The sequence below is a fragment of the Acromyrmex echinatior genome, unplaced genomic scaffold, assembly GCF_024713525.1.
Source record: "Acromyrmex echinatior isolate Ae372 unplaced genomic scaffold, ASM2471352v2 Scaffold26, whole genome shotgun sequence".
NCBI lineage: Eukaryota > Metazoa > Arthropoda > Insecta > Hymenoptera > Formicidae > Acromyrmex > Acromyrmex echinatior.
This window is the reverse complement of record NW_028259060.1, coordinates 184,188-209,334: the sequence shown is the minus strand read 5'-3', so window position 1 is coordinate 209,334 and position 25,147 is coordinate 184,188. Positions and strand designations below refer to the sequence as shown.

The following is a 25,147-nucleotide window of genomic DNA, read 5'->3' as shown; positions in this document are numbered from 1 at the left end:
AGTTGTTCAGTGTTAGAAACGTACAAACGATCAACGTGCAATCGTTTTCGCGTGCGTCACTCAATCTAAACAAAATCTCCCGTCCATTCTGCAATCGCTATTGTCGTAGGAAGAATTCACTCTGCCTAAATGCATCTCGGACCACCCGAGTGACCAGAATAGGGCGGCCCACGGCGAGATTTCATCAACCTTCGTTCCCTATTATAGTCATTCCAAGCGTGACACTTGGACAATAACGCCTCCGCGACAATATAACGTCGCACCTGTCCATAATCGTAACCATTATAAAAAAAAACGCGGAATACAAATGCATACAAATTTCATTAATGCATCTGTTTACTCATATACGTAACGATTTAAACTAAAAAAAAAGCGTAAGTCGGGAATTTTATTTTTATCGCCTTTCGTTTTATCTACCTCCTCCTCTTCCACTCCTCTCCAACAGTCTTGATCGCTCTCGTACTGTAGTTATCGGATCGTGCTGCACATATTGGGATACTTTCTCGGACCCGTCTCGCGTCTCTCAACATTCATGTCGCGCCGCGCCACATCAGAGCCTGAAACTGAGTGAAAGTATTCGGAATTCTTGCGGTCAGTTTGACTCGCGGGCTCGCCACCGAGGAAACTTACGCAACCCGTAGAGTAACAGGTGTATTGCATGTGCAATAACGTGTCTGGAGGGATTCAGAGGTCGTTTGTACGCATAGGCGGAACGGACATACTACTACTGCTACGTGATGCGAGACACCTCAGAAATGAGAGTTACAAAGCGTAATTGATAAATTATTTTGTCGTAAACAACCCCTCTTGCAGACGTAGTCGATGTTCCTTAATTGAATATTCGCGTCGAAGCGATCTTCCGTGAAATTCACCTCACCAGAGAACTCAACATTTGCCATCGCGCTGCAATCGAGAGTCAACGTTACAGTCGGTACGTCGCGACAATGACATCGTCGCTCGAAAGAAAATTGCGTAGATAAAAATCTTTTCGGGCTGGTTCTCAGTGATTTCACGATTTCACGATTTCGCGAAGACGCAAGATGAAGCTCATTCTTACGATCGCTCGGTATAAATATATCGCGCGGGCTCTTATCGTACGGTGCAGATAAAGCTGGTTTTGCATTACCCTGATTTTACACGAGTCGCAAGTCGATTGCGAACTTGTTGCGACAGTTAATCTGTAATGATACCATATTGGTATCATTATCCCAAAGAACACACAGGATCAAGAGAAAATCAAAATGACTTTATTTTGACATCGTGAAAGTAAAAAATATTATTTTTTATTACAAAATTTAATTATTTATTAATGTTAATATAACTGATATAATATAATTGTTATAAATAATTGTTTATTGAATTGTTAATTGTTAAGAAAAAAAAAAAGGCTATTTTGATTTTTTTGTTATTCTTTTTGTGTGTTGGAATATTGTCGTTGAGCAAATATTATATGATAGTTGCATTATAAATATACTAGCTGCGCGATGACATCATAACAATACTAAACTGTTGTTAAGAGTAAAGAATTGGGATATAAGATTGCAATCTAAGGAGAACAAGTTAAAATAGTGTCAATTTGACACATATAGACTGATTATTGACAGAATTTATGTCATAATTTAGTCAATATGATATTATTTTGACTTTCATTTCGTCCTTGGAAAGAGTTACCATGTCTGAACGAGAAAAGGCATTATACACACTTTTTAAAAAAAGATGATCTTAGAAGGAGACGGTACACTCTAAAAAATAGCTACGTGAACTTAACACCATGCAGTGTCTATATAATTCTCACTGCGTTGGTGTTAAATTAACACTAACATGGTGAGAATTACATAGACACAACATGGGTGTTAAATCTTTACCAGAGATGTTAAATTCCGACATTTTCTTAGAGTGTATAATTTTTTTTTTATTAAACGTAGGTATATTTAGTTTTAAAAATAAAATTTCTGAAACATCATTTTTATCGATAATTATTAATATAATTTTATAAAGTTTTAATTAATGATCAAAAATTTTACGACGTCAAGGAAGTCAAAAGAGTACGGCTGGTAATCTTAGTCGCAAGTCAATCTCAAACTTGTTGCAATAGCCAATCTGAAGCTATCAATGGTGCTATTAACGTTTCAGATTGATTGCTGCAACAAGCTTGCGACTAACGTAGAATCAGCGAATCTTAAAGAGATGAAACGGAATTAGTTTTTCTGCGGGTTCAGAAAACTAGCAAGGTTAAACGAGGCGCGATCCGAGAGTCGAAGGAGACACGAAAAGGATACTTCGCTGATCCACCGGATGCACGCGATCACTGCGGCGTGCGCTCGTTCGACATGCATCGAGCATGTGCTCGATTCTGTTTTCGCTGCAGAGCGGAGCGAGAAAGCTTACGTTTTCAAGCGAGACGAGAGCGCAAGGTTAATCCAGTCGCTCGTTCGATGCTAATCGCGCTGCCCTCTTTAATCGCTTGAAAATCGCCTGACATCGCAGGTGTAAAATTTAACCAGAATCAATTATGCCTTGAGATTTTCTTCGCAAGAAAATTTTTAAGAAATTCCAGATTTTCTTATCTTAAGTGTCACATAATTAAATTTGTTTCAACTGCTTTTCTACAGTATGTACGGCACGTTAATATACAGAGAGTGTCTCATTTATTATTATAATCTGGAATATCCGGCTTGTTATACGTAAATAATCTATAATTCAAGGAACACATAAAAGTCAATAAAAAAAAAATCAAAATTACTTTATTTGGATATTTAACATTAATAAATAGTCAAACTTTGTAATAAAAAAAAAATCATCATTTTTACTTTCATGACGTCAAGTCAAAATAAAATCATTTTGACTTTTCTTGATTTGGTGTGTTCCTTGTCGGGAAAATTTATAAATTACGATTGTTACGTGAGTGAGAAGCACTAACATTTTTTTATGTTGCATCGCGAAGGTGCTCGTTGCGTTATCATTAAGGCGTAACTTTATACGAAGCCAAGAAAGTCGGTTGATCCTGTTCACTCGCTCTAACAGAATTCTTTAGCTTATAAATAAATAATAGGATTTAACCAATGAGAGGCGAAGCGGCGAACGTCATTGAAACAGTTCGGTGCATTGACCTCTTGTCGTTATCCGAGCGAGCGCTTAATCGCCACGACGTAACTAAACGTAATTAAACATAGCGCGTATAAAACTGGATATACGAACCGGCTTAGAATTATATATTATCGCCTGATGCATGATCATACGTAACTGTACGCTCAGGTGCAAAACGTTCCAATTGCAAAATGTGGAATACCTGTACATTAAATCATCATTCTCGCTAATAACATACGGTAACGCACCATTAAATTACCGATAACACTGTAGTAATTCTAATTTGCGATAATTACGAACAGTTTTTACAGTATCGTCGCACGTGGACTGCTTAAAGCCTGTTTTCCTTTAAATGCGAGGTGTTTCGTGTTCCCCCCCGTGCGTGAATTATTAACAGAGATTAACGGGCGTTAACTTAGATCGAAATCGTCGTGTCAACCATGCGGTTAATTACGCGCTAATACTACATTCCTAACGGGTTCCTACGTTTACGCCGTAATGGACAGATTTGCGTTTACGTTGTTTTATTATGTCATTATCATGTTTGCGAGGTATCACACTTTTCTACGAGTCCCAGGCGAGTCATCGGCTCTCCGTACGTTCGGATCTCTCTCGGATCGGGACGGGGTCAGGATTTGGCGGTGCGACAACGTACGCGAGAGAACCTCGAAATAGCCGCGGCGGGGTAGAAACTTCGGGTTATAGTTAGCTCCTCTTATAGTTAGCCGCTGACTAGCGCGCTGCAGAATGCGAAACGAGTATGTTTCTTTCCTCTTCCTTCTGCCTGAGCTCATTTCAATGCACGCGTGCGCATTTCCATTCCTTCCTCCTCCTAATTCTCGCTTCTAGACCTCGCCGATTTTTTTTTCTCTTTTTATTACTCTTTCTTTTTTTTTTCTTTTCTCTTCTTTTCTTCTCTCCTTTAGTCGTTGCGAGTATTCATCTTTCCTTCTCTCTCTCTCTCTCTCTCTCTCTCTCTCAGTTCGAACTCGCACAGTAACGGAATCTCGCGCGAGAGGGTGGAAGGGATAAAATGAAAAGGAAACAAGAAAAGGGGAGGGAGTGCGGAAGGGGAAGGAAAAAGCAGATCTACCATGCCGTGGATGTACTCTCGATGCGACGGATATCCATCTAGAATACAGCCATCGCGTCGCGGATGCTGGAAAGTGGACCGCACATCCTACTGCTATGCCGCGGGCAGCATTCACGAAGCATCGTTTATTTACATAAATAGATGACCATTCATGCGTCCGTCCGCTAAATATTATATTCGCCTCATTGGCTGCCACGTTAGTTAAATATAATTCGCTTCGGGTGAGGTGTTTCCCGTCGACATGACTAATACGCCTTCGTATCAGCTACTGCAACCGACATCATGATATTCCAGCTTATTAATTACGCTCTCATTAGAAATAAATGATTGCTAAAGTTTATTAGTTGTTGTTAAAAGCACGGCAAATTTATTACGAAAGGTAAAGGAAGATAAGTTTATTGCTAATAAATCTTTGCTTTGTAGCTGTTTCATAAAATTAATTAATTAATATTTAATTTAACATAATTTAATATAATGTGCAGTATAGTAAAAAATATAATAAAGTATGTACGTTATGTAATTATCTTTAAAATATGCACAGCAATGATGATACAGCAAATTGACATCTCAACAATCTCGCGCGGCTCAATAATTCTCTCGTAATATCTTGCTTGCAAGTTACGAGAAATATATTCAAAGTCTTACAAGGGTGATTAATCAAGCAGCGTTACATAGAGGTATTTAAATTGATTAGCCAGAAATACGCGAGAAGTAAATCCGTTCCATTCTTTTCGTTTTCGTCACATTACTTTATCGTCGTCGTAAATCGTGGTGAGAAGATACCAGCGTGACACGTACTAAAAGGTTTGTACACCTCCTAAGTACTCCTTTTACTCGGGGCCCAAATTATAACCAGATCGAACTATCGCATTTATCATGACCGACAGAGACATAAATTTAATCAACGTCGTACCTTTAACACCTCTGTGATGCGCCAATACGTACACGCTGTATCTATTCGAGTTGACGTTTGATACAAGTACTCAGGTATTTCGCTAAGATCGATATTCTTGTACAAGTATTGTTTGAATAAATAATTCGTATAAAAGAATTACCAATTAATATTGTTGACCAAATTTTCTTGCTAAGATTATAAATAATATTAAGCGAAAGTCAATTAAAAAATATTCAACGCAAAGCAGAGAGATTTTAATGTGTAATAATATTTTTGTGTGAATTTTACAATTTTTAACTGCGCATCGATTATTTGTTGATTTTGAAATACAGTTCTAAACTGAGCTGGAGTATAGTCAGTGAGTTTAATGTCACAAATTAAATTAACAAGCAATTTAATATTACTGATATTGATGAATTTAAAATATTCTATATAGAGAATTATTTGTGTTAAAAAGAGAGAATTATTGAGCTGCGTGAGATTGTTGAAATGTTAATTTGCAATATTATCATTGCCGTGCATATTTTAAAGATAATTATGCATATGAGTAAATAAAAAATTACTTTGTCTCATTGATATTTGAAAAAATTTATACGTACTATATATAAAAATCATACTTGCTTTGTGAAAAATTATTCTATACAAACAATTGTTATTACGCAAAATCGATATCTGCATTCTATATAATACTACAATTTGTTTAATACTTCTAATATGAAATTGAGAATAAATTTAATTAAGTAAGAAAAATCCTATATTCGGTCAAAGTAGATCTCTTACATAAACATTTTGGTATGAATTTATTTATATAAATATATCCAATTCTGCAAACCGCATGTCAAAATCTCTTTTCAATCTTGAAACGTAATCATAAACAGAATAATAATATCATACATATTAAATTACGAAACAATAATATTAATGTTAATAAGCATTTTAGAAAAAAATTAATAATTTGATGTTAATAAAAAATGTTAAAAACTGCGACTAATTCTTTTAACATTATGCAAAAAACAATTATCCTTTTCCGGATGCATATCTTAGTAATTTCCAATCCTTGTGTAAAAAAGACAGGCGGAAATCAACCGGAACCAACAGTATCATCCTTTACTCTCGGTCGAGGATGAGCAATCAAGCAGTGAACATCTGGCATTATTTTTCACGCTGTCACTATCGCAGCTTCCGGCCATTTTATACCTACCTATCTGACTGCAGTTCGCTTTTATGAATTAGCCGCGTCTGCTTTCTTCGATCGTTCCAAGCGCGAATCAACTCTTTCGTCGCGCTCGTTCTTCGTGCTTCTTACCTCTCCGATCCGAGAGTGTACCTCGATAGAAGCGTACTTTTACGCACCGGGATTCAAGTTCGCGCGCGCGCCTCCAGGTAAAACCGGCTGGTATATAAGCAGCTTGGTGTTGCACCTACACGTATCGTCGTAGCAGCTAAATGAATTCAGACGGTTATAGCTACTGGATACGGAGATTACGCCGAAGGTAATCCCGATCGTATTCTGCAGGAAAAGCCGGCCTTCGACTTCGTCCTTTTTTTTTTTCCTCGATTTTCTCTCCTCCCTTCGTCCTTCCTATCGTTGTGCTAGCGATGCTCCAGGCCAGCCCTCGTCCTGCCTTTCCTTCCTCTCACTCTTACTCTTTTCTTCTCTTTCCTTTCTCTCCTTCTTTCTTCCTTCTCTCTTCCTCTCGCTAGAACTATAAAAGCGAATGGAGGAAGCGACCGATTAAGTTTTTGTTCGTTCGAGAATTAGAGGTCGAGCGAAGCTGATGTCGAGACGGCGAGAGAAGCGAAAGAAAGAGGAAAACGAGCGAGAAGGAGAGAGGAGCGATCTGTGTTCCAAGGAAGAACGTACGCGAACCGACGAGCCGTCGAATCGGCCGATTCCAGTTGCTCTCGATTCTCTCTCTATAATGTTGAGGATCGTCACGGATTCGGGAGAGTCGGAGAACCTCCTCGCTTCACAGGACACGAGACCTTTGTCTTCCTTCCCACGGCAAATCTTCTTTACTTTTCCGCTTGCAACGCGCCTCGAAGTTGTACGCCGTTCGCCGCATTCTAAAATACGATGTCGTTGGACATACAACAAAACCGATGCGAAGCGGACACCTTTTTTAACGTCGCGACAGAATTTGCAATATCACGCAAACCGGCTACAAATAACTGTTTCGTGCTAATCACGGAATCTGGATACGGAATCTGGTAGTGAACTATAGAGAGTTTGATTAGTTGCAAAACGATTCGCAAAGTAATAATATGTTGTTACATAGATTATTTTCCTTGACATAATTTTCGAGCTATCCGTATCATTTGCGAAAGGCTTAATTTATTCATCGACATACGGCAGCTATATAATTTGTATTTAAATATAGATTATATTAACCGTAACGAAGGAATATTTGCTTCGACACGATTGCACTTCATAGCAACATTATTTTTTATGACCTTTTCAGTATGCAATTCTTCATCGATAGAGGTCAGAATTGAATTATGCGGTCTTGGCATATCGGTAGTGTTCGATCGGAAACTTTTACTGGTATCACACGTATTGTTTCGTTCCTTTTATTATGGATATCCGCCCCTGCTGGAACACAATACCACCCTTCCTCCCAAGTCTTTCTCTCACACGCTTCTCTTCCTCTCTCTTCTCCTTGTCTTCCATTCATCATACATGCAGGGTGAACCGTATAATTTAACCACCTTGAATATTTCCGTTGTTAGTGGACCGATGCAAATTTTTGTCGTCCTGAATAATCTGATTCACATGTGTGCTGACAATAATATAGTAAGACGGCATCTTTTTTCGACGTTTGCACAAAATTACTTTTGGCTTTTCTTGATGGTGTACTCTATAATTTAAAGCGCGAAAAAGTAGTGGAAAATTAAAAAAAAATTGCTGCACATATTCTTCTACGTTTTTGCACATTTACTTGTATATAGGTGTCCCAAAATTCACGCATTCAAAGTACAAAACATTTTTGCGCTTATTTGTTAACTTCAATCGGCTCTCCTCAAAAACTATTATCGGATTCGCAATTTCACTAAAGAAAAAAGTTGTTTTTTTGTACTAAAACGAACAACTTTTTTTTAATAATAAAATTACATTCAATAAATAATTTTTGCGTTAACTTCAATCTGCTCTTCTGCAAGAACTACTTGTCAGACGCAACGTTGCAAAAGGAAAAAATTGTTTGTTTTTAGCATCATTTCCTGTACTCCGAATACGCAAATTTTGGGACACCCTGTATATTTAGTAAATATTTATCGTACGATTAAATGTTTAGGTTTTATGTTAAGTAAGTAAAGATAAAGACTGTATTCAGAAAGCATTTATAATAACGATGTTAGCGTGCATTTATAGTAACGTACAGTTCACGTTACATATACTATAAAATTTTGGAAATAAAAGCGTGTATTTATCAATAGGAACGCGTTTCGAATAGATAAAAAAAATTATGGTTTCGAGAAAAACATGTTTAACGTTTCAAATATAGTTAGAATATAAAAAAAATGAAAATCTCTAATTAAAGCAATATTAGTGTCATGCAAATCCTTCTCTAACTTGAAATGTTCATACTTTTTACTTTTTTCCAGTCTGTACTTGATAACAGTTACTTTTCAGTACGTTGACACAGCACATTAAACAACTATACAATTTTAAAATATCTATATCTCTGTAATTCTGTCAAACAATCTTTTAGATACTTATTTTTGAGACCCGAATTGTCAAGAACATGTAAAAAAATCGATTTCTTTCAAATTCTAAACTAGAATATCTCCTTAAATAAAATAAAATATCAATTGTATCAGTCCATTAGCAACAAATATGTATTCAAAAGGTGGTCAAAAGTCCATTTTGTCTTGAACATCAGGAGGCATTAATCATTACTTACATCATTCAGCTTAAAAATCATAGATTTGCCTCCAAGCGAAGGACAAGTTCTTTTTACTCGGAAAAAATGTTCCGAAGGTCACGCATGTCGGAAATGTTCATTGGCAACGGCGGCTGCGGTGGATCTACATTCTTCTTCATGCGAGAGCCGCAGGTAACAGCGCGCGCAGGATGCAGGGGCGTGTACGCATAAATAAGGCAGCATGCGTTTCCACACATCTTATATACCTGATCTTTCGTCAAACACGCGTTCCACCTGCTGACCCCCACGCGCAGGGTCAACCGGCACGCGCCGGTTGATCTACCACCGAGTGATATATCTTTGCTCGTTGTATCGTTACCGTCGGAATTGTTTTGCGCAACATCGTCCTTGCCTCTTGGCAGACCTTTCCGCCGCGTATCCCATATCTCATATCGATTCCTATCAATTTCAATTGTCGTTACTTGGCGCGAGATGTTTTAAAGCTCGTCGCTCGTCTCGAGAGATCAAAGAGAATTCAAGAAACATACAAAGTCGAAAAAATCAGAATGATGACTTTATTTCGATTCTTAAACTTCTTAAGTGAAATTTTGTTACAAAAAAAAAAAAATCATCATTTTGATTTTCTCTCGACTTGATATGTTCCTGAGGAAGAACATTTGTTTTCGACTATTTTCCGAGATAAAACAATTTAACAAGGTGTGTTTTTAGACGGCACGACGGTGGAACAGTGGATAACGCCGGGCAATAAAACTTATCAGTATTAAAAGTACATAAAAAGATGCGTGCTCATGCATCTTTCACTATTACACGCACGCATGCACGTTTACATCACGGGAACAGAAAAGCTTATTTACGCGTGTATACCTATGTATGTATGCGTAGATATATGCCTAGTTTTTCCTCACGCACTGCGTATATTCCATCCAGATGGATGATGCAGCGCGTTCCTCGCGCCGTTGCACAAAGGATTCGGTCCGCACTGTCTTTGATTCACCTGATTTTGCATCCTCGCAATCGCGCATTCATACACACGTAAGAAGCTTCCTCGAAGTGTTTGCGGCATGATGCAGCCATACGCGGTACACTGGCGGATTAGAGGGAACAGTTACAACGACTGTTGCGATCTAGTGTACCTCGATAAGCCTCGATAATGGTCAACTTTGGATAAGAAAAGCCGTCGTATCATCATTTCCATTCAGCGACAATTTCTCTATCGAGATGCATTCTGTATGAGTGCGGTTAAAGAATGTATCGTATATCATCTTGATCGATCACGCATCAATTATTTAATCGTTATCACTATAAATTATCATAGTAATTCATCTTTTATCTGATTTCTCGCGTACAAATGTATACAAATTGCCATTATCATGAAATAAAATCCTAATAAATTTTAAAAGTGGTAACTTATTTTATAGTGGATCATATAATCGTGTACGTATCATAACAGTAACATGTTTTTGTATGTTTTATATCAATATATGCTAATTTGTGTCGTTCTTTTATGAATGATTAATTTTATTTAATAATGAATTATTATTTTAATGAAAACAGGTTGAAAAATAGAAAGTGAATGTGTAAAATATTAGTTTATTTTGTACATATATATATATATATATATATATAAATTACTGTAACATCAATGTTTATACTTATGAAATAAGATTTAGAGATATTAATTTGTATATGTGTGTACGCATTTATTAAAAATATATCGCTAATCCTTATCATTAATCTTAATCGTTATTATCACTATAAATTAGTAACTCGCGCGACTCGATAATTTCAACTTGTTGATTATTCTGTGACGTTATGATGCAATGACAGTAGATTAATGTTGAACTTCCAGCTATGTACATTTCGGAATTTAATATTTTGCCGACGATACGGTATATGCGCCGAGAAAAAAATTATATCACTACAAAAACATAGTCCTAATATTATTAAATTGGTTTCGCGAAAAGGATGCGAAATTTCTGACGTATTAAAATTTTGTACGATCTCTTTGGAAAGCGTTCCATTTTCGAATGGTGTTAATCATCAATGTCGACGCTTTCCCTCGTCTAGTGTGAAATGAAGTATATTTAAAATTTATACTTTTATTTTATTTTATTTTATTTTTAAATTTAATGATATATGAATCTAATATATTTTTTTGATTCTCTCTCTCTCTCTCTCTTTCTATCTATCTATCTGTTATAAAAGAGAACTGTTACAAGCAATTTAACTATTTTGGATGCAACTTTCTCGAACTTTACTTTCGTCCGCGAATAGCCTCAGGTAAGAATCGAGTCCGACATCCCCTCGTTATAGATCACACGGCTATTTTTAGGCGCAATATTGATTGCGAATTTTTGAAGCAACTGTATTCGCGAAAAGAAAGAGGTCCCGCCATGCAATGCGGGCGTCGCGTACGCGATGTGCGATGAGTGAATGCATAATGGTGAATCATATCTTCGCCGAAGAAACTAGATCATTAAGTCATGCAACCTTGGGTTTCTTGCCAAGTTCAGTGCACTGTCCGGTCGACTACGCTGAATATACCTATTCCGGCAGTATTTGCTTCTCTCGCGTCTCTCCTTCCAAGGTCTAGCCGCGTCTTTCTCTCTTCTTCTTTCTCTTTCGCGATATTTCGCTTTTCTCTCTTCGCATCTTCTCTCGGTTTCCCTTCCGTAGCGTACGTGCGTGCGTGCGTACACGCGCGTGTACGCACGTATACACGAAGACTGAAGCCTCTCTGCGCCTATCCTCCCCTTCTCTCTCTCTCTCTCTCTCTCTCTCTCTCTCTCTCTCTCTCTCTCTCTCTCTCTCTCTTTCTTTTCCTCTTTTCCTCTACGGCGTGACCGCTGCGTTTTTCTACGCGCCACCATCGTTGGCCGTTCCGAGATACGAGGAGCCATCTAAGCCTATCCTAGTTTTTGCCTAAGCCTAACCAAGTCGCAACGAGAAAGTCTAGCCTGCTGCTGTATTTCAAGCCATCTAAGGCGTCGGACTACCCTCCACCTTATATGATTATATTCGCCGCGCTGCACTGCGCGAATCCAGATGCGCCGCGCCGTTGTAAGAAGAGAAGGATGAAGAGACAGAAGGGCTTCGCTTCTTGGACGGTGATAATGACGTGAAATACGCCTTTATCTTCTATCGTAAATACTTCATTGTTTGTATTTCTTACTCAGTACTCAGATACTATCTAGCTTGTTCAGCAACAGCAGGTGCAGGAGAGGAAAAACGCTATTAGATTGACATAAGAGATCCTATTCGCAGGATGCATTTGAAAAATAAATTCAACGTCGAAATTGAAATATTTAATAAAATGATGATTATTTTATTTTTATTGTACTTTTGTATTTATTGAAAAAGAAAAAAAATTCAAATCTTCTAAAACTTCTAGATTTCTAGTTTTACTTAAAGTAAGATTTCATGATTAAATCCACAGCGAATTTGATGATGACCGAAATTTTCACATTATAATGTTATTCAGACGATTTACTTAGGGAAAGGAAGGAGATCTTTTGAACATGGATATTAAAGTTAGTAATGACGTGAAATACACCATCATTTTCTATTGTAAATCTTTGATGGGAGCTTTTCTCTTTGAAAGCGGGGTCATCTAACCGCAACTATCTGGTAGCGTTATAGAGAAGAAGAGAAAGAAGTTACCAGTTAAGAGAACTGTCATACTTTTACGATATATTTATGAAATTTTATTTACATACTTCAGAAACTCTTAACATTTGAATCATGGATTCGAAGCTCTTTTACGAGGAATCATTTTATATCTCGCAATTTGTTGAACGTCCTTTTCTTTATGCTTTTAAAATTGTATATATCTGTAATGAAATTTTTGAAAATCAAAAATAAACTTTGTTCGATAATGAGTTAATGTTCTGAAAGCACGTATCTACACGTGAGTCAGAAGAGACGATAGCGGATGAAGGGCCTTCCGGACAGGAAGTACGCGTCGGGCATTCTGTATCAGAGATATAAAACATGACAGTAAATCCAATTATCAACGTCTTAATGGAACACGAAGTTCCAGCTTCAAGAAGATCAGGAGTTTCTTGTTTCTCGTAGCTCGATGAGTTTAAATTCTCTCCCTCTCTTTCAAAATCACCGTTGATTTTCCGGCGAAAATCCTTCGGCGGAACTGCAAGCATTGCAGCATAAAGTTTATTGCGTTGAGTAAGCTTCTTAGTAAAACTGTCTTACCTCGATAATTTTCCGCACCTTTTTTAAAAACCACACGCTCTTAAAGAACGGAAACGAGTAAAGTAACAAGGCTTTAATCGTTTTGAAAATTACGTCGCGCTCGAAACGGTACGGTATTACGATATTACGACACAGACCATACAATTACGCGAAATCTTCAAAATACCTACCTCGGACGTTTTATGACAGTATAAAAAGGGGTATAAATGTGGAAAGCGTAACGGACATGTTATTAGCATTTTGATCTCCTTCACGTGAGTATCTTTGGTTGTGGGAATGTAAGTTGTATTAAGTAATATTTTAGATATTTTTGCACTTGCATGAGCACGCTCAGGTGCCTTAGAACCGCTCTCAAGCAAACGTTGTGACAAATATTGCTCATTTGCTACAACAATGACATAATTCAAATTTTTTAGTCGATTGCAAAAAAAGAATGGAGAAATATAAAGAAAGAATATCCTTTAATTCCTTTACAATTAATTAGTTAATTCAAGTTATTATATCAAAATTGCATTTTAAGATTAATATTTCAATGATTCAAAACATTCAACTCATTACTCAAACTTTTCTGGAAATCTTTGTTTTTGAGAGTCGTTGTAGCAAATAAGTTATACACATAGGATCAATATCTCTCATTATTCTCATTACTTTTTTTTTCTTTAGTATCCGTATATTCCATTGACAGAGATAAAATTACATTAAAAAGTAAGATTTCCGTTCTTGTTAAGTTCTATTAAAAATAATTGAGTAATGAGATTACGTTACTTTTTCTACTCTGAAGACCTATTTTTACGTCAAGAACACGAATATCAAAAGAATAACAAGAATAAGCAAGCAAAGAATAATAATAACAAAAAGAAACAATATTCTATTCACGTATATATTTATATATCGAAACTATTAAAACTTTTATCACGCTGACAAAAAAGAACAGCAAAGTGCTCGAGTCAAGATAGCCGATACTTATTATCGAAGTACGAGACCTCTGAAAAACGAATATAAAGTCCTCAAACGTTGCCCTTATGCTGCAACATCCGATATCCTTCCGTCGGCCTCTCGTTACTCGCTTGTATGTGGACAATGTAATACAACACCTGCGATACAGCAGGAGTGCTTAAATGAAGCGATCCGCACTGACGATCAGCGCGTGTATACAGTCCACGGATAATCAATCGCTAAATGTCGAATGTAAAAAACTTGAGAGAATCGATCTCCACTGAAAATAGAAATCGAAAATAGAAAGGAACATTCTCTTAAAGTGTAATAGAATGCATCGTCATTTCGCTCGGCATTCTCGCGATTATATAGCTTCCGACTTGATGCTGACTCGCGAATAAAAAGTCGCGGAAGCAGAAGTCATAACGGAGCATGAAACACAGACGTGGCGTAGTTGTACATAACGGGCGTGCATAAGTTCAGCGATAGGACATAAACTTTGTGCACAATTACAAAAATATAACTCTCTAGAAGCAGAGAGAAAGAGAAAGAGGAGTCGTGTGAATAATGTACTGTCGATAACACCTTTTCATGGCTGTTTATTAGAAACGGAAGGATTATTATGCCGGATGGAGGAAATAAGGGCTAAAGTTAGTGGTATTCTATTACCAATTAGTTGCACGTTTAGTAGCAGATATCCGCGATAATAAACCTTAATATGCAACCATTAAATTGCACTCTTTGCAATTAATATTATTATTATTAGCTTGTTACAGTAGCATGGCACGTTATATTGTATTACATGCATATTTATATACATTCTTTTATATTTTATATATGTTACCTACAAAAAAATTTCTCAGAAAGTGTCACGTCTCGCATTTAAGAGTTCTAGATTTTAAATTCTAACAAATGCGAATAAAATGTGCGTGTGAATGTTATGTACATGGAAAGAATTTTCTTTTTAAATTTACTCTGAAAATATGGTAGTTGTGGTACAATACAATATTTTAAAGATTTTTATCATGCATTCACTTCAATAAAATTGATCAACCTTTTTTATACTTTATTGTAATTTTATTAATGAATGAGAGAGATTTATATTTATACTTTGAAATACAGTATTCCACGACTGTCATATTTTCAAGATAAATTCTAAGGAAAAATTTTCCGTATAGAGTAGACGACATGCAACCATCCTACTTTGCGATGTCGTTTACTATATATATGTTAATTTCCATTTCGCTGTACGAACCTCATTGAGAACTTAATCGCACGTGCGTACGCCGGAAATACCTCTGGGTTTCTTGAATATGCTGCGAGACACGAGACTCGTTGCGGAAGTGCAGCTCATGGAATGCAAATCGACTGGGTCTCCTAAAATGTCGACGTTGATGAGATGGAAACAAGGAGAATTATTTCTATTACCTTATACATAATTAAGAAATAGAAATTATATCATATATTGCGAACGTGATTAAAAAGATTACACTCTTCTAGGATCTTTTTAGTCACGTTTCACAACATATATAATATACTTTCTATTTCTTAATTGTAGTCATGCTCAGCTTAATCCATCGCACGGACATGATGTATCGCAAGGACGTCCTAGAAAGCACTTAGTTGTCAACGGCGGTGAAATCAGGAATGTCGGTCGATCTTTTCTCTTCCGCGCGGCGATAATCCTCATCGGACACCTCTACGGTGTGCTGATGCAGCGCAAGCTGCATTGCCGAGTATATCGGCTGTGGCATATGCATTACGTGAAATCGTGCAATATTCGACGACTGCAAAAATGCATACGCGAGCGTGCAGTTCCTGCACGCGCCATGAGACTTTCTCCAGCCTCGGATATCGCGTACTTGTGGCGTATATGCATCGCGTACACGTGTATATCGTAAGTTTTGCTTATTCGCCCGTGCGGGGTGAGCATTTTTTTATCTACCGCGTTTGGAATCTTTGACGTTACGACGTAATCCGCGTTTTTCCTTCGATTCCTACACACCGTGGACGTTCGGTGCGGTGGAAAATAACGGAATGTCCGGAGAGACGCAAAACGCGAGAATAAACGCGCGCGGAATAAATTATTGGATATCGAATATATGCGGTGTATGTTTAAGATATTTAATATTGCATGGGGAAATATTCGTTAAAACAATTAAAATTCAAATTCATTGATTCAAATCTATAGCCGTAATATACAGATAGCAGGATTTTTATGTTAGCAAAGTTATATAGCTGAGTAAAATTAGTGGTTATAAGATAATTATATTTGTTGTAATATTACAACAAATTTGTTAATACATCAAAGATAACTTTCTATGAAAATCAATCCAATATATATATCAAAATTTTTAACAAAACATGCTAGTTAAAATGACATGTATTTTGCTGTTGTAATGAAGAACAACAGAAGGTTATATTAACAATTTTCATTGTAGCAAAGAATTAGCTGAATTGACATATTAATAACTGCTTGCAGACATAATTTCTTTGTTGAATCATCAAATCTTCTTAGTTATAGATATTGAACTCGCTCAGCAAGTTTTAGTTTTGCTAAACTACCCAATCTATTTTTTTGTGCGCCGTTACATGAAATTAAAACAACAAATTTAATTCGTATCAAGTTGCGACGGTAATAATAACTGCCTGAATACAACGAATAACGCAATGAGAAAAAACAAGCTTGCAAAAAGTTTGAAGGAAGAGAGACGCAAAATAAGGATAGAGGATAGAAGCGTTGAAATGCAACAACGTCCATTCCAAGAAAGTTGTTTTCGCCTGCCTACTTCTTGCTACCCGTGTGTGTAAATCATTCACGTACACGTCACCATGATAGTATGAGACTGAAATCCGGGAACCTTGACAAGGAAAAAAATAAATAATAACAAGCGGCCTTCGTGGGGCCGATCTGCGTAAGAGAAGTTAATTCTATTCTCTCTTTCTCTCGCTCTTTTCTTTCGAGTGTATTTTCTCTCCAATACTTCTTTTTAAGATCATTAAAAGCGATAACGATCATTAATGCACGTTTAATAGATATTATGAAGTCACAGTAAACGACTACTGTATCAATTATATCAGTGGATATAATATTACAGTGTCAGTATATTTCTTTGATATTACGACCATGTTGATTGGCAGTACGTCGATTTTCTCTCGCGAGAGAATCTCGATATCATTATTCGAGTGATAAATAAAAGATCGCGGATCCACCGGTATCTTTTCGCGGCTGCAAAAACGTCCGCCAAGTACGCCGATCGCCAGACATTGAACGGTAAATCGTACTTGGAAACTTGCCGAGCGCGGTACGTCGCGTCGGATCGGCTGTACACTTTATAACGAATCCCTCACATTTCTTTTCAACGCGCGGATAAAGGATGACGTAAGTAATTCCTATCTTACATCCAATCGTCCTCCGTCATCGCGGAGGATCGCGCAACATTTTTATTATATCTTGTCCTCGTTGTAAACTATTTCATAGCATATATACACATTCTCTCTCTAGAAATTTATGAGATTCATGATCTACTTTTAGTTAGTCACGATACTATTATGAGTACCGTACTACCGTAATGTAAAAAAAAATAGTTCAAGATACTCGAACAAGTAATAAGAGATAAAAAGAGTATTAAAAAAATCCTATTCAAACAGATTATTTAGTAATTAATCCTTCGTCTGCAATCTGAATCTATTTGGCACAAGTGAAATTTCATTCTCAAATTTCACAAATTTTCTTTTAGCCAATGACTTTGAAGAGTTTTATATTAGACAGAATTTTTTTATGTCATTAAAAAATAAAACAGATTGACGTGATAACATAACTCTAAATTTTTTCACATTTTTTTTAAAAGTTTAAACAGTAAAAAAATTTAGGCTTTAGATTGTAGGCAAAGGAAATAAAAATAGATTGTAGATGGAGGATTAATTTCAATCATTGTACTGGCGCGCCATTAGTATCGTACGTATTTTATCGGCATATTGTTTTTGTATTTTCACAGCTAGACAATGTTTAAACGTTTGTCGAAGTCGCGGCGCCACAGCGCTGACGATGTTGCCCTTTCTTTGTCGAGCTCGGTGGTTCCACTGGACGAGCTGTCAGCGACTTCAATGCCACGGACAAAGAGTCAGGATCTGGAATCTGCCACCCTGCTGAAAATCTCCCGGACCAAGTATACCCGGAGAAGCTGCGGCGATGCGGGTGCGATGCAAACGCTGCTCGAAACGAAGCAGGACAACGAGCAGGATGTCATCGAGGCTGACTATCAAACGGTTACGGCCGTGCCAGCCTTCATCGTCGAGCACGATCCGAGCAAGCAACGAGGTAAATTGTCGATAATCTCCATCGTGTCTCGACAATGAATGCTATCAATTCGATCACCAGATATTAAACGGTCTCATTGCGCTTCAACAATAATTGCTTTCTAAATAATTATTTTTCTCATCTGAATCAAACGCAAAGATATTTCATTTAAGATACGTTATACTTGATGAATAGGATTTTTAATAGGATTCTTTTCGGATATGTATGTGATATTATTTATTAATATTTTGATTTTTATTCTTATTTATAATTTTATTTGAGAAATATATAACGAATATTTTTACATTTATATTATATTATATAGTAAAAATAATATCAAATAATTAATGTTGTGAGCGATGAAATCCTGATTTCGTCGAATAGCTTTGTGTATTGCGAATACGAAAGTACGCGACCATAAAAAACTTGCAATATAAACTGCTATATTCGAACAATGCATGCGGATATTCTGTAGTGGGTTTAAATACAATACAATACTTTCAAACTGGGTTCTATGCTCTGGTGACTTCCATGTCTCCTAATCGTCAGTGACTATACGCAAAAAGTACCGCCATTTGACTGTCGACATCACTGATCTTGCTCCTATTCTGAACGACCGCGAATTACTGCTAATCCAGGAAAACATCACATCCTTTCACTAATCACTCGCTTGGCGCGCTCGCCTCGTTAGAGTTCCATCGTCCGACATACTTGCCAACACCAGCTTGCATTCGCTACTTACTACGATAATATCACAGTGAAATTAGTAATTTTACTCCTTCCTGTTATATTTTAATAGAAAGTTTGTTTGTAATTTAATTCATTAGCTTATTAAGTTGTTTTTGTAAATTATTTCATTTTTAAAAAGTTAATTTTCAATGTTTTTTACATTGGCTAGAGCATAAATAAATGGATTTATGCCTAATTTCTTCATCTCTAGATAACTTTATCCAAGAGATATCTCCCAGAGTACAATGGAGATATCTCTTGGATAAGATTCCGCAATTTATTTGAGGAAGTGAAGAAATTGAGCATTAGATATTTATTCTCTACTATATATATAATTTAGGAAATTGAAAAGAGAAAAAAATATTCACTCCTTTTTTTCTTATGTTTATGGAATACGAAGCCAATTAGTAATAGACAATATGTAATAATTTTGATTTTTTTATTTATGTTAACAATATATCGTTTTCCTATTTTTCAGTTTATAATTTTATGTAGTATATTTTTACTTACCATAATTTATAATTACATTGAATGAATCTTAATATATAATTAACTATATAACAAATTTTCTAATCTTTACCTAGGAACATTGTTTTAAATTCGTCGTTTAAATTACTACTTAGAAAATATTCTAAAAATATGCTGTTGTACAAAATAAAATACACACAGTTTTTATTTTTTAATTATTCTTACAGAGTCGATAACAAAAAAAAAATAGCAGGAAAAATTCGGGATGTCTACTTAATGATACTTCTCGTGACATTCCTTTTCTCACAGACACCTGCAATTTGCGCGATAACGAATAAAACATGCCAGTTGAGATATTCTAAATATGTGATATTTTTGATTATGGGGACACCATGATCGGCGATAAATAAGGCTGTTACGACACGACGCGATATAAACCGCCTTTTGCACGCACATCGCACCGTATCGCAAAACATGTGTGCCCGATACTCGAGCAGCCTTTTAATCGTTTCTCGTTATGTAGAACCGATGTGTCGGTGTCGCAGGCCCGTTAGTCGGGGTGACACCTCGAAAAAGTAGTCCCAAACTACGCGGAACCGCTGTCGCGAGTTTCTCGTATATGGCGGCAGCGGATAGCCGCAGCTCTCGAGAACCACCATATGTCGCACGCGGGTGTGGGCATCGGGTGGTTTTTCGTTCTACGTTCTGCGAGATGGCACGCTGCCATTTCAATGTCTTACTCCCTTCTACCTTCCGTCCGTTCCCATTGAGGATCGAAACGTGAAAAACGATTCCGTTCAGCTCGTTATCGGGTAGTTATTAAATAATGAATTTATTTTTGCTATATAATTTATGATAATATTGTTAATCATTAGTAGATATTATTGAATGATATCAGTGGTAAATATTTTATCATCATTGTTACTATTATATACATACAATGTATAATTATCAATGGGGCTTGAAATATTTTTGTTGATTTGAAAGCACAAAGATTTAAAAGATATAAAGTTACGGGCCACTCTGTCTACTTATAAATTATTTAATAGATTTATCTTTTAAAATAATTTTTTAAAATAATTTACCACTACAACTAAATAATTGTCAATAAACACATTAATATTATTTTCTTCTGTAGTGTTGGGTCTAGGAATTTGGGGTCGGAGGATGGGCAAGAAGATCGATTCATTTCGACGGACTAGATCTCGCGAGACTATCTGCTCCATTACAGAAAGGCCCGATAGTGTCCAACACAATATCAATAATAATAACAATAACAATATCAACAATAACGATACTAGTACTAGCAACAATAATATTGACGTTCATCAATTAAGTAAGATACACTTGGATGAGAGAACAAACAGGAAGTTACCGGCAGTTTGTCAACGATCCCCATCTCCCTTCAAATCATTCTTCATTCGGATGGGTTCTACTGGCATGCTCAATTCGACCAAAAGTAATAGAAGATCTCAAAATCTCGAGGAGAGAACCGTGCCAGACAAAGAAAGCCTGTTCAGAAGCTGTAGTACCAGTCAATTGAACAACAGTCCAACTTACGTGAAGGGAGACGATCCTTCGGAAGGTATAGATCTACAAATAGCCGCGCGAAAAGACAAGACGGTATCCTGCGATAACCTGGCGGGACATCAAGGCAACGATCATGAGATTTTCGAGGCTCGCGCATTAGATTGCACCTCCACATATTCGTTGGGTAGTCCTTCGGTAAGCTTCAGCACCTGCGATCTCGAGAAAACGAAGAATGACTCGTTTATGAGGAAGAGCAGTAGCTGTGACCTGAAGGAAGCGAAAAAGTCCAACTTCCCGTATGCCTTCTTGCGATCGAAACTGTCCGTGTTACCAGAAGAACGTCACGGATCATTGGTCTCCAAGGATGAAAGGCTTTTCAAGACTGTGTCGGAGGAGCACTTTCCGACCTTACAGATCGAGGACTCTTACATCAGCACCACGACCCTCGGACGAAAAAGATCGAGGATTGGAAATATTAGTAACTATAGTCTCGATACTGCGAGGAATCAAGAGAATATCTCGCGACTGAGTCGGATTTCCTATGCTGAATTCCAAAGGAATTCTAGATACGAAGCAGACAGATACAGCCTGAATGCCAGCCGCCTCGAACGAATCGAAGCCGGACTTCAACGAGAGGGAAACAATGCTGGTTGTTACAGCCTGTTTGACGGAAGTCTACTGTCTCTTCGGGAAAATAATGAATTTCGTCATAATGAAGACACTACGCGCGATAAAATAGATTTTGCTGTTGGCAGAATCGAGACCGGCATAATGGAGAATTGCAATGTTGATCTCGACATGATGACCGCTATTAGAAGCAATCGACGAAACTCGGTGTCGAGTTGTGAGCAGAGACTGTCGTCTCACTATGTGAGTTCGAACGAGTCCGGCTACGACAGCGATGGACCACGGGGTGAATCCGTGGCAGCCTTGGAGAATGAGGGACTGAAATGTAGTTCAGACACTAGCAGCGTCGTGGATTCAGAGGCGGATAAACCCATAAGGAGTTCGACGCCGAGCGAGTGCCAAGATCAGGAAAATGTCCAGATCGCGGGTAGAATCAGACAGAATTCTGACATTGATGAAAACAGGCCGGATGTGATTTCCCGGATGAATTTCGAAGGAATAGATGGTCTCAGGTGGCACCAGAGCGGATCCGGACGAATGCTGCCAAGTATTCACGGAACGTCTTTCGAAGAGGAAGCCGTGTCACGGCTGGAGGACACTCCTCTTCCAAGCTGCGAGGATAGATTAAATCTTCCGGATACGGCGAAGGCGCTGGACGTCTCGTCTCATCGCGCGAGGTTGCAGCAGGATAAAACGAGATTTTTGAGTGATATTATCCAGCCGTTAACGAGGGTACGGCGATGTTGCTTGATACAATTGCACAAGAGAGATCCTAAAGACAGTTTGGGGATTCGATTGGCGCAGCAGAGACTAGGAGATTTGCGATACATTGTCGTACAACTCGAAAGCGATGGCATTGCTCATAGGTGAGAGAAATTTATTGCAAATATTTCCAACTTATTACGAATGCATGTTGCAATAAAAATACAGCATCTAATTTTTCTAACTTTGAATCATTTGATTTTAAATTATTTTATTTACGATTAACTCTTTGCAAAAGCGATTTCATTTGGAGTTACCCTTTATTATATTTTGTAAACTATCGCTCGATTTTTATAACTTAACTTATGGAGTAATTTTATATTGTTTTATTCGAATCTGAGGTAAAAAAATTAATTAAAAATAATAAATTCAATAAGGACAGAATTTCAAGGAAATAATCTGATTATCGTAAAACTCTCAGTTTTAGAGAATTTTTAATGCAAACTGATTTTCAAATTACTTATGAGCTTTGTGAAATTCAATATTTTCAGCTTTAAACTTAATTATACCTAAAATCGAGTTTCATGATAATCAGATTATTTTTCGAGATTTGAATTTCTAAAGTCAGAATTCAGCAACTCCACAAATCCTTAGAAAATAAGATCATTTTTAAGTCTTTTTGTTCAGAAAAAAATCATCGTCAAAGAATTAATCCTAACAGATTTTCAGCAGATTTTATTTTAAAGCTTTATCTAAATCCAAAATAATATTATTATTTCGATTGCAGAGACGGTAGACTGAGATTGGGTGATGAGATTGTCGAAGTCGAGGGTAAAGAGCTAAAAACGCTGGAAACTCTTGAAGAAGTTCAAGAATTTCTGAAATCCTTTACCGGTAACACAGTACGATTAACGACGGCATACGAGGAGACGGTACCGCAAGTATACGAGAATCCATCGCTAACCGTGCCTGGCGAGTACGAGTACCTGGAAAACGCGAAGAATCTGTCCAGCATGTCATTGATCGACACCGAAGCGAATCACGTTTCTTCATCGGTCGAGAAGAAGAAGAAGAAGAAGACAACTGATGGCGACACCGAGTTACTTCAGTCGAGAAAGAGACCCGACTTCCTGCCGCTTTTGTGCTTATCTGAAAGTCAAAAGGACATCCGTAGCAGCGTGGAATCCGCTACGGAATCGCAACACTATTTGACAAGACATGTGGCCAAGTTCGAGAAGGGCTACGGCAAACCTAGTTTAGGCTTCAGCGTTGTAGGTGGCAGAGATAGCCCCCGGGGTGACATGGGAATCTTCGTGAGGAGGGTTTTTGCTGGTGGGCAGGCTGACATTTCCAAATCACTGTTTCAAGGTAAACTCTATTTTAAAAAATCATTTTCCACGTATAACAAAAATCATTTTCCGTACGCTTAATTATAGTAATTTTTAATTAATATCCCAGATACACATTTATTGTATGTTATAATTTTGATTTAAAAATATCAAATTAATAGCAATTAAATGGTTGTATAATATTCAGTACGTGCAGGACTACCTACTTTATAATTAGCGAAATGCCGAGTCTGTCACTTTTGATAAGGCGTAATATCGCTTCGATTCACACATCGACGTGCCGCAAATACTTTTCGCTCGAGAGTTATCAATCGTCGGGGATAAGGGAAGGGACATGACGCCGCGTTGAACGCACGTTCAGCGGACGGCTTCGTGTATTCATGACGATGCGAGGATCCCGCCAGACAGCTGTCGAATCTTTAATCCGACAGCTAACGTCACATGCATATCTAAACAGTCGCGGCATGTTCTACCGTTTTTCTTCTGCTCCTTTTCTTTTCTTCTCTTTTTCTTTTCCCCCTTTTGCCGTCCTCGCTTTCTTTCATCGGAAGATGGCCCGATACCTCATGTCATTGACAGCGCCGATATTAATATACCGCTTCCTGATATCTTTATCGCGTTATTAGGATGTTCCATGTAAAATAATTACATATATGCGAACAGTTACTCTTTTTTTTTTAATATTCGGTATTCTTTTACATCTATCACAAGTCATCGTTCTAACGAATATTAAGAAGGATCGTTCGATGCTGGTAAGATTTTTGCGTTGACGTGTCGATTACCAGGAAGATCGTTAGACGCGTTTCGCGTTCTCATGTCTCGAATTTCATCCGAGCCCATCGCTTTTTACACCTGTATCGCGGTTTCCTCGTTGCCCACTGTTCCTTACCGCATACTTAAGTAACGGGCTAGCTGATCGGCTTGCATAAGCGCAGGAGATAGCATCCCACAAGAACATCCTCGTCACGAGGTCATTGACAACTTTGAGAATTACTTTTTGGTCGTTAAACTTTATTAAGATTATCAGAATGCTTTTGGAGAGAGGGCGATTCCGATAACTTGAACAGAAGACTGCGAGAGCATTTTTTCCTCTTTAATTATTAAATTAGCAACAGTTTTCAAAAAATTTGAAGATTCGAAAAAGTATATTTTCTTGATTTTCAGGTGATGAAATCTTGAGTCTAAACAGACAAATTTTGAAGGGCCGCACACATCAGGAAGTCATTGAGTTATTTAAGACGGTGAGAGAGGGTATAGTCGAATTAGAAGTTACAAGAAGACACAGGTAAAATATTTATAAGTATCTATTAATAAGGAAGTGCAAGCATTAATGAAATA

At 37.3% G+C, this 25,147-nt stretch overlaps 1 protein-coding gene across 2 annotated transcripts in view; it reads left to right on the top strand.

The window, feature by feature from the left end:
* The window catches only part of LOC105152344 (PDZ domain-containing protein 2), a 32,099-nt gene that overhangs the window by 6,195 nt on the left and 757 nt on the right, over positions 1-25,147 (top strand). The window contains exons 1-5 of one of the 2 annotated variants that reach the window (XM_087416497.1): positions 10,644-17,486; positions 18,103-18,425; positions 20,740-22,624; positions 23,248-23,828; positions 24,974-25,094. In XM_087416497.1, the coding sequence (XP_087272623.1) occupies positions 18,110-18,425; positions 20,740-22,624; positions 23,248-23,828; positions 24,974-25,094 (2,903 nt within the window). In that variant the 5' untranslated portion in view covers positions 10,644-17,486; positions 18,103-18,109. Of the gene's footprint in view, positions 1-10,643; positions 17,487-18,102; positions 18,426-20,739; positions 22,625-23,247; positions 23,829-24,973; positions 25,095-25,147 lie in introns of those variants that run through there. The other variant, XM_011066561.2, reaches the window with a different exon arrangement.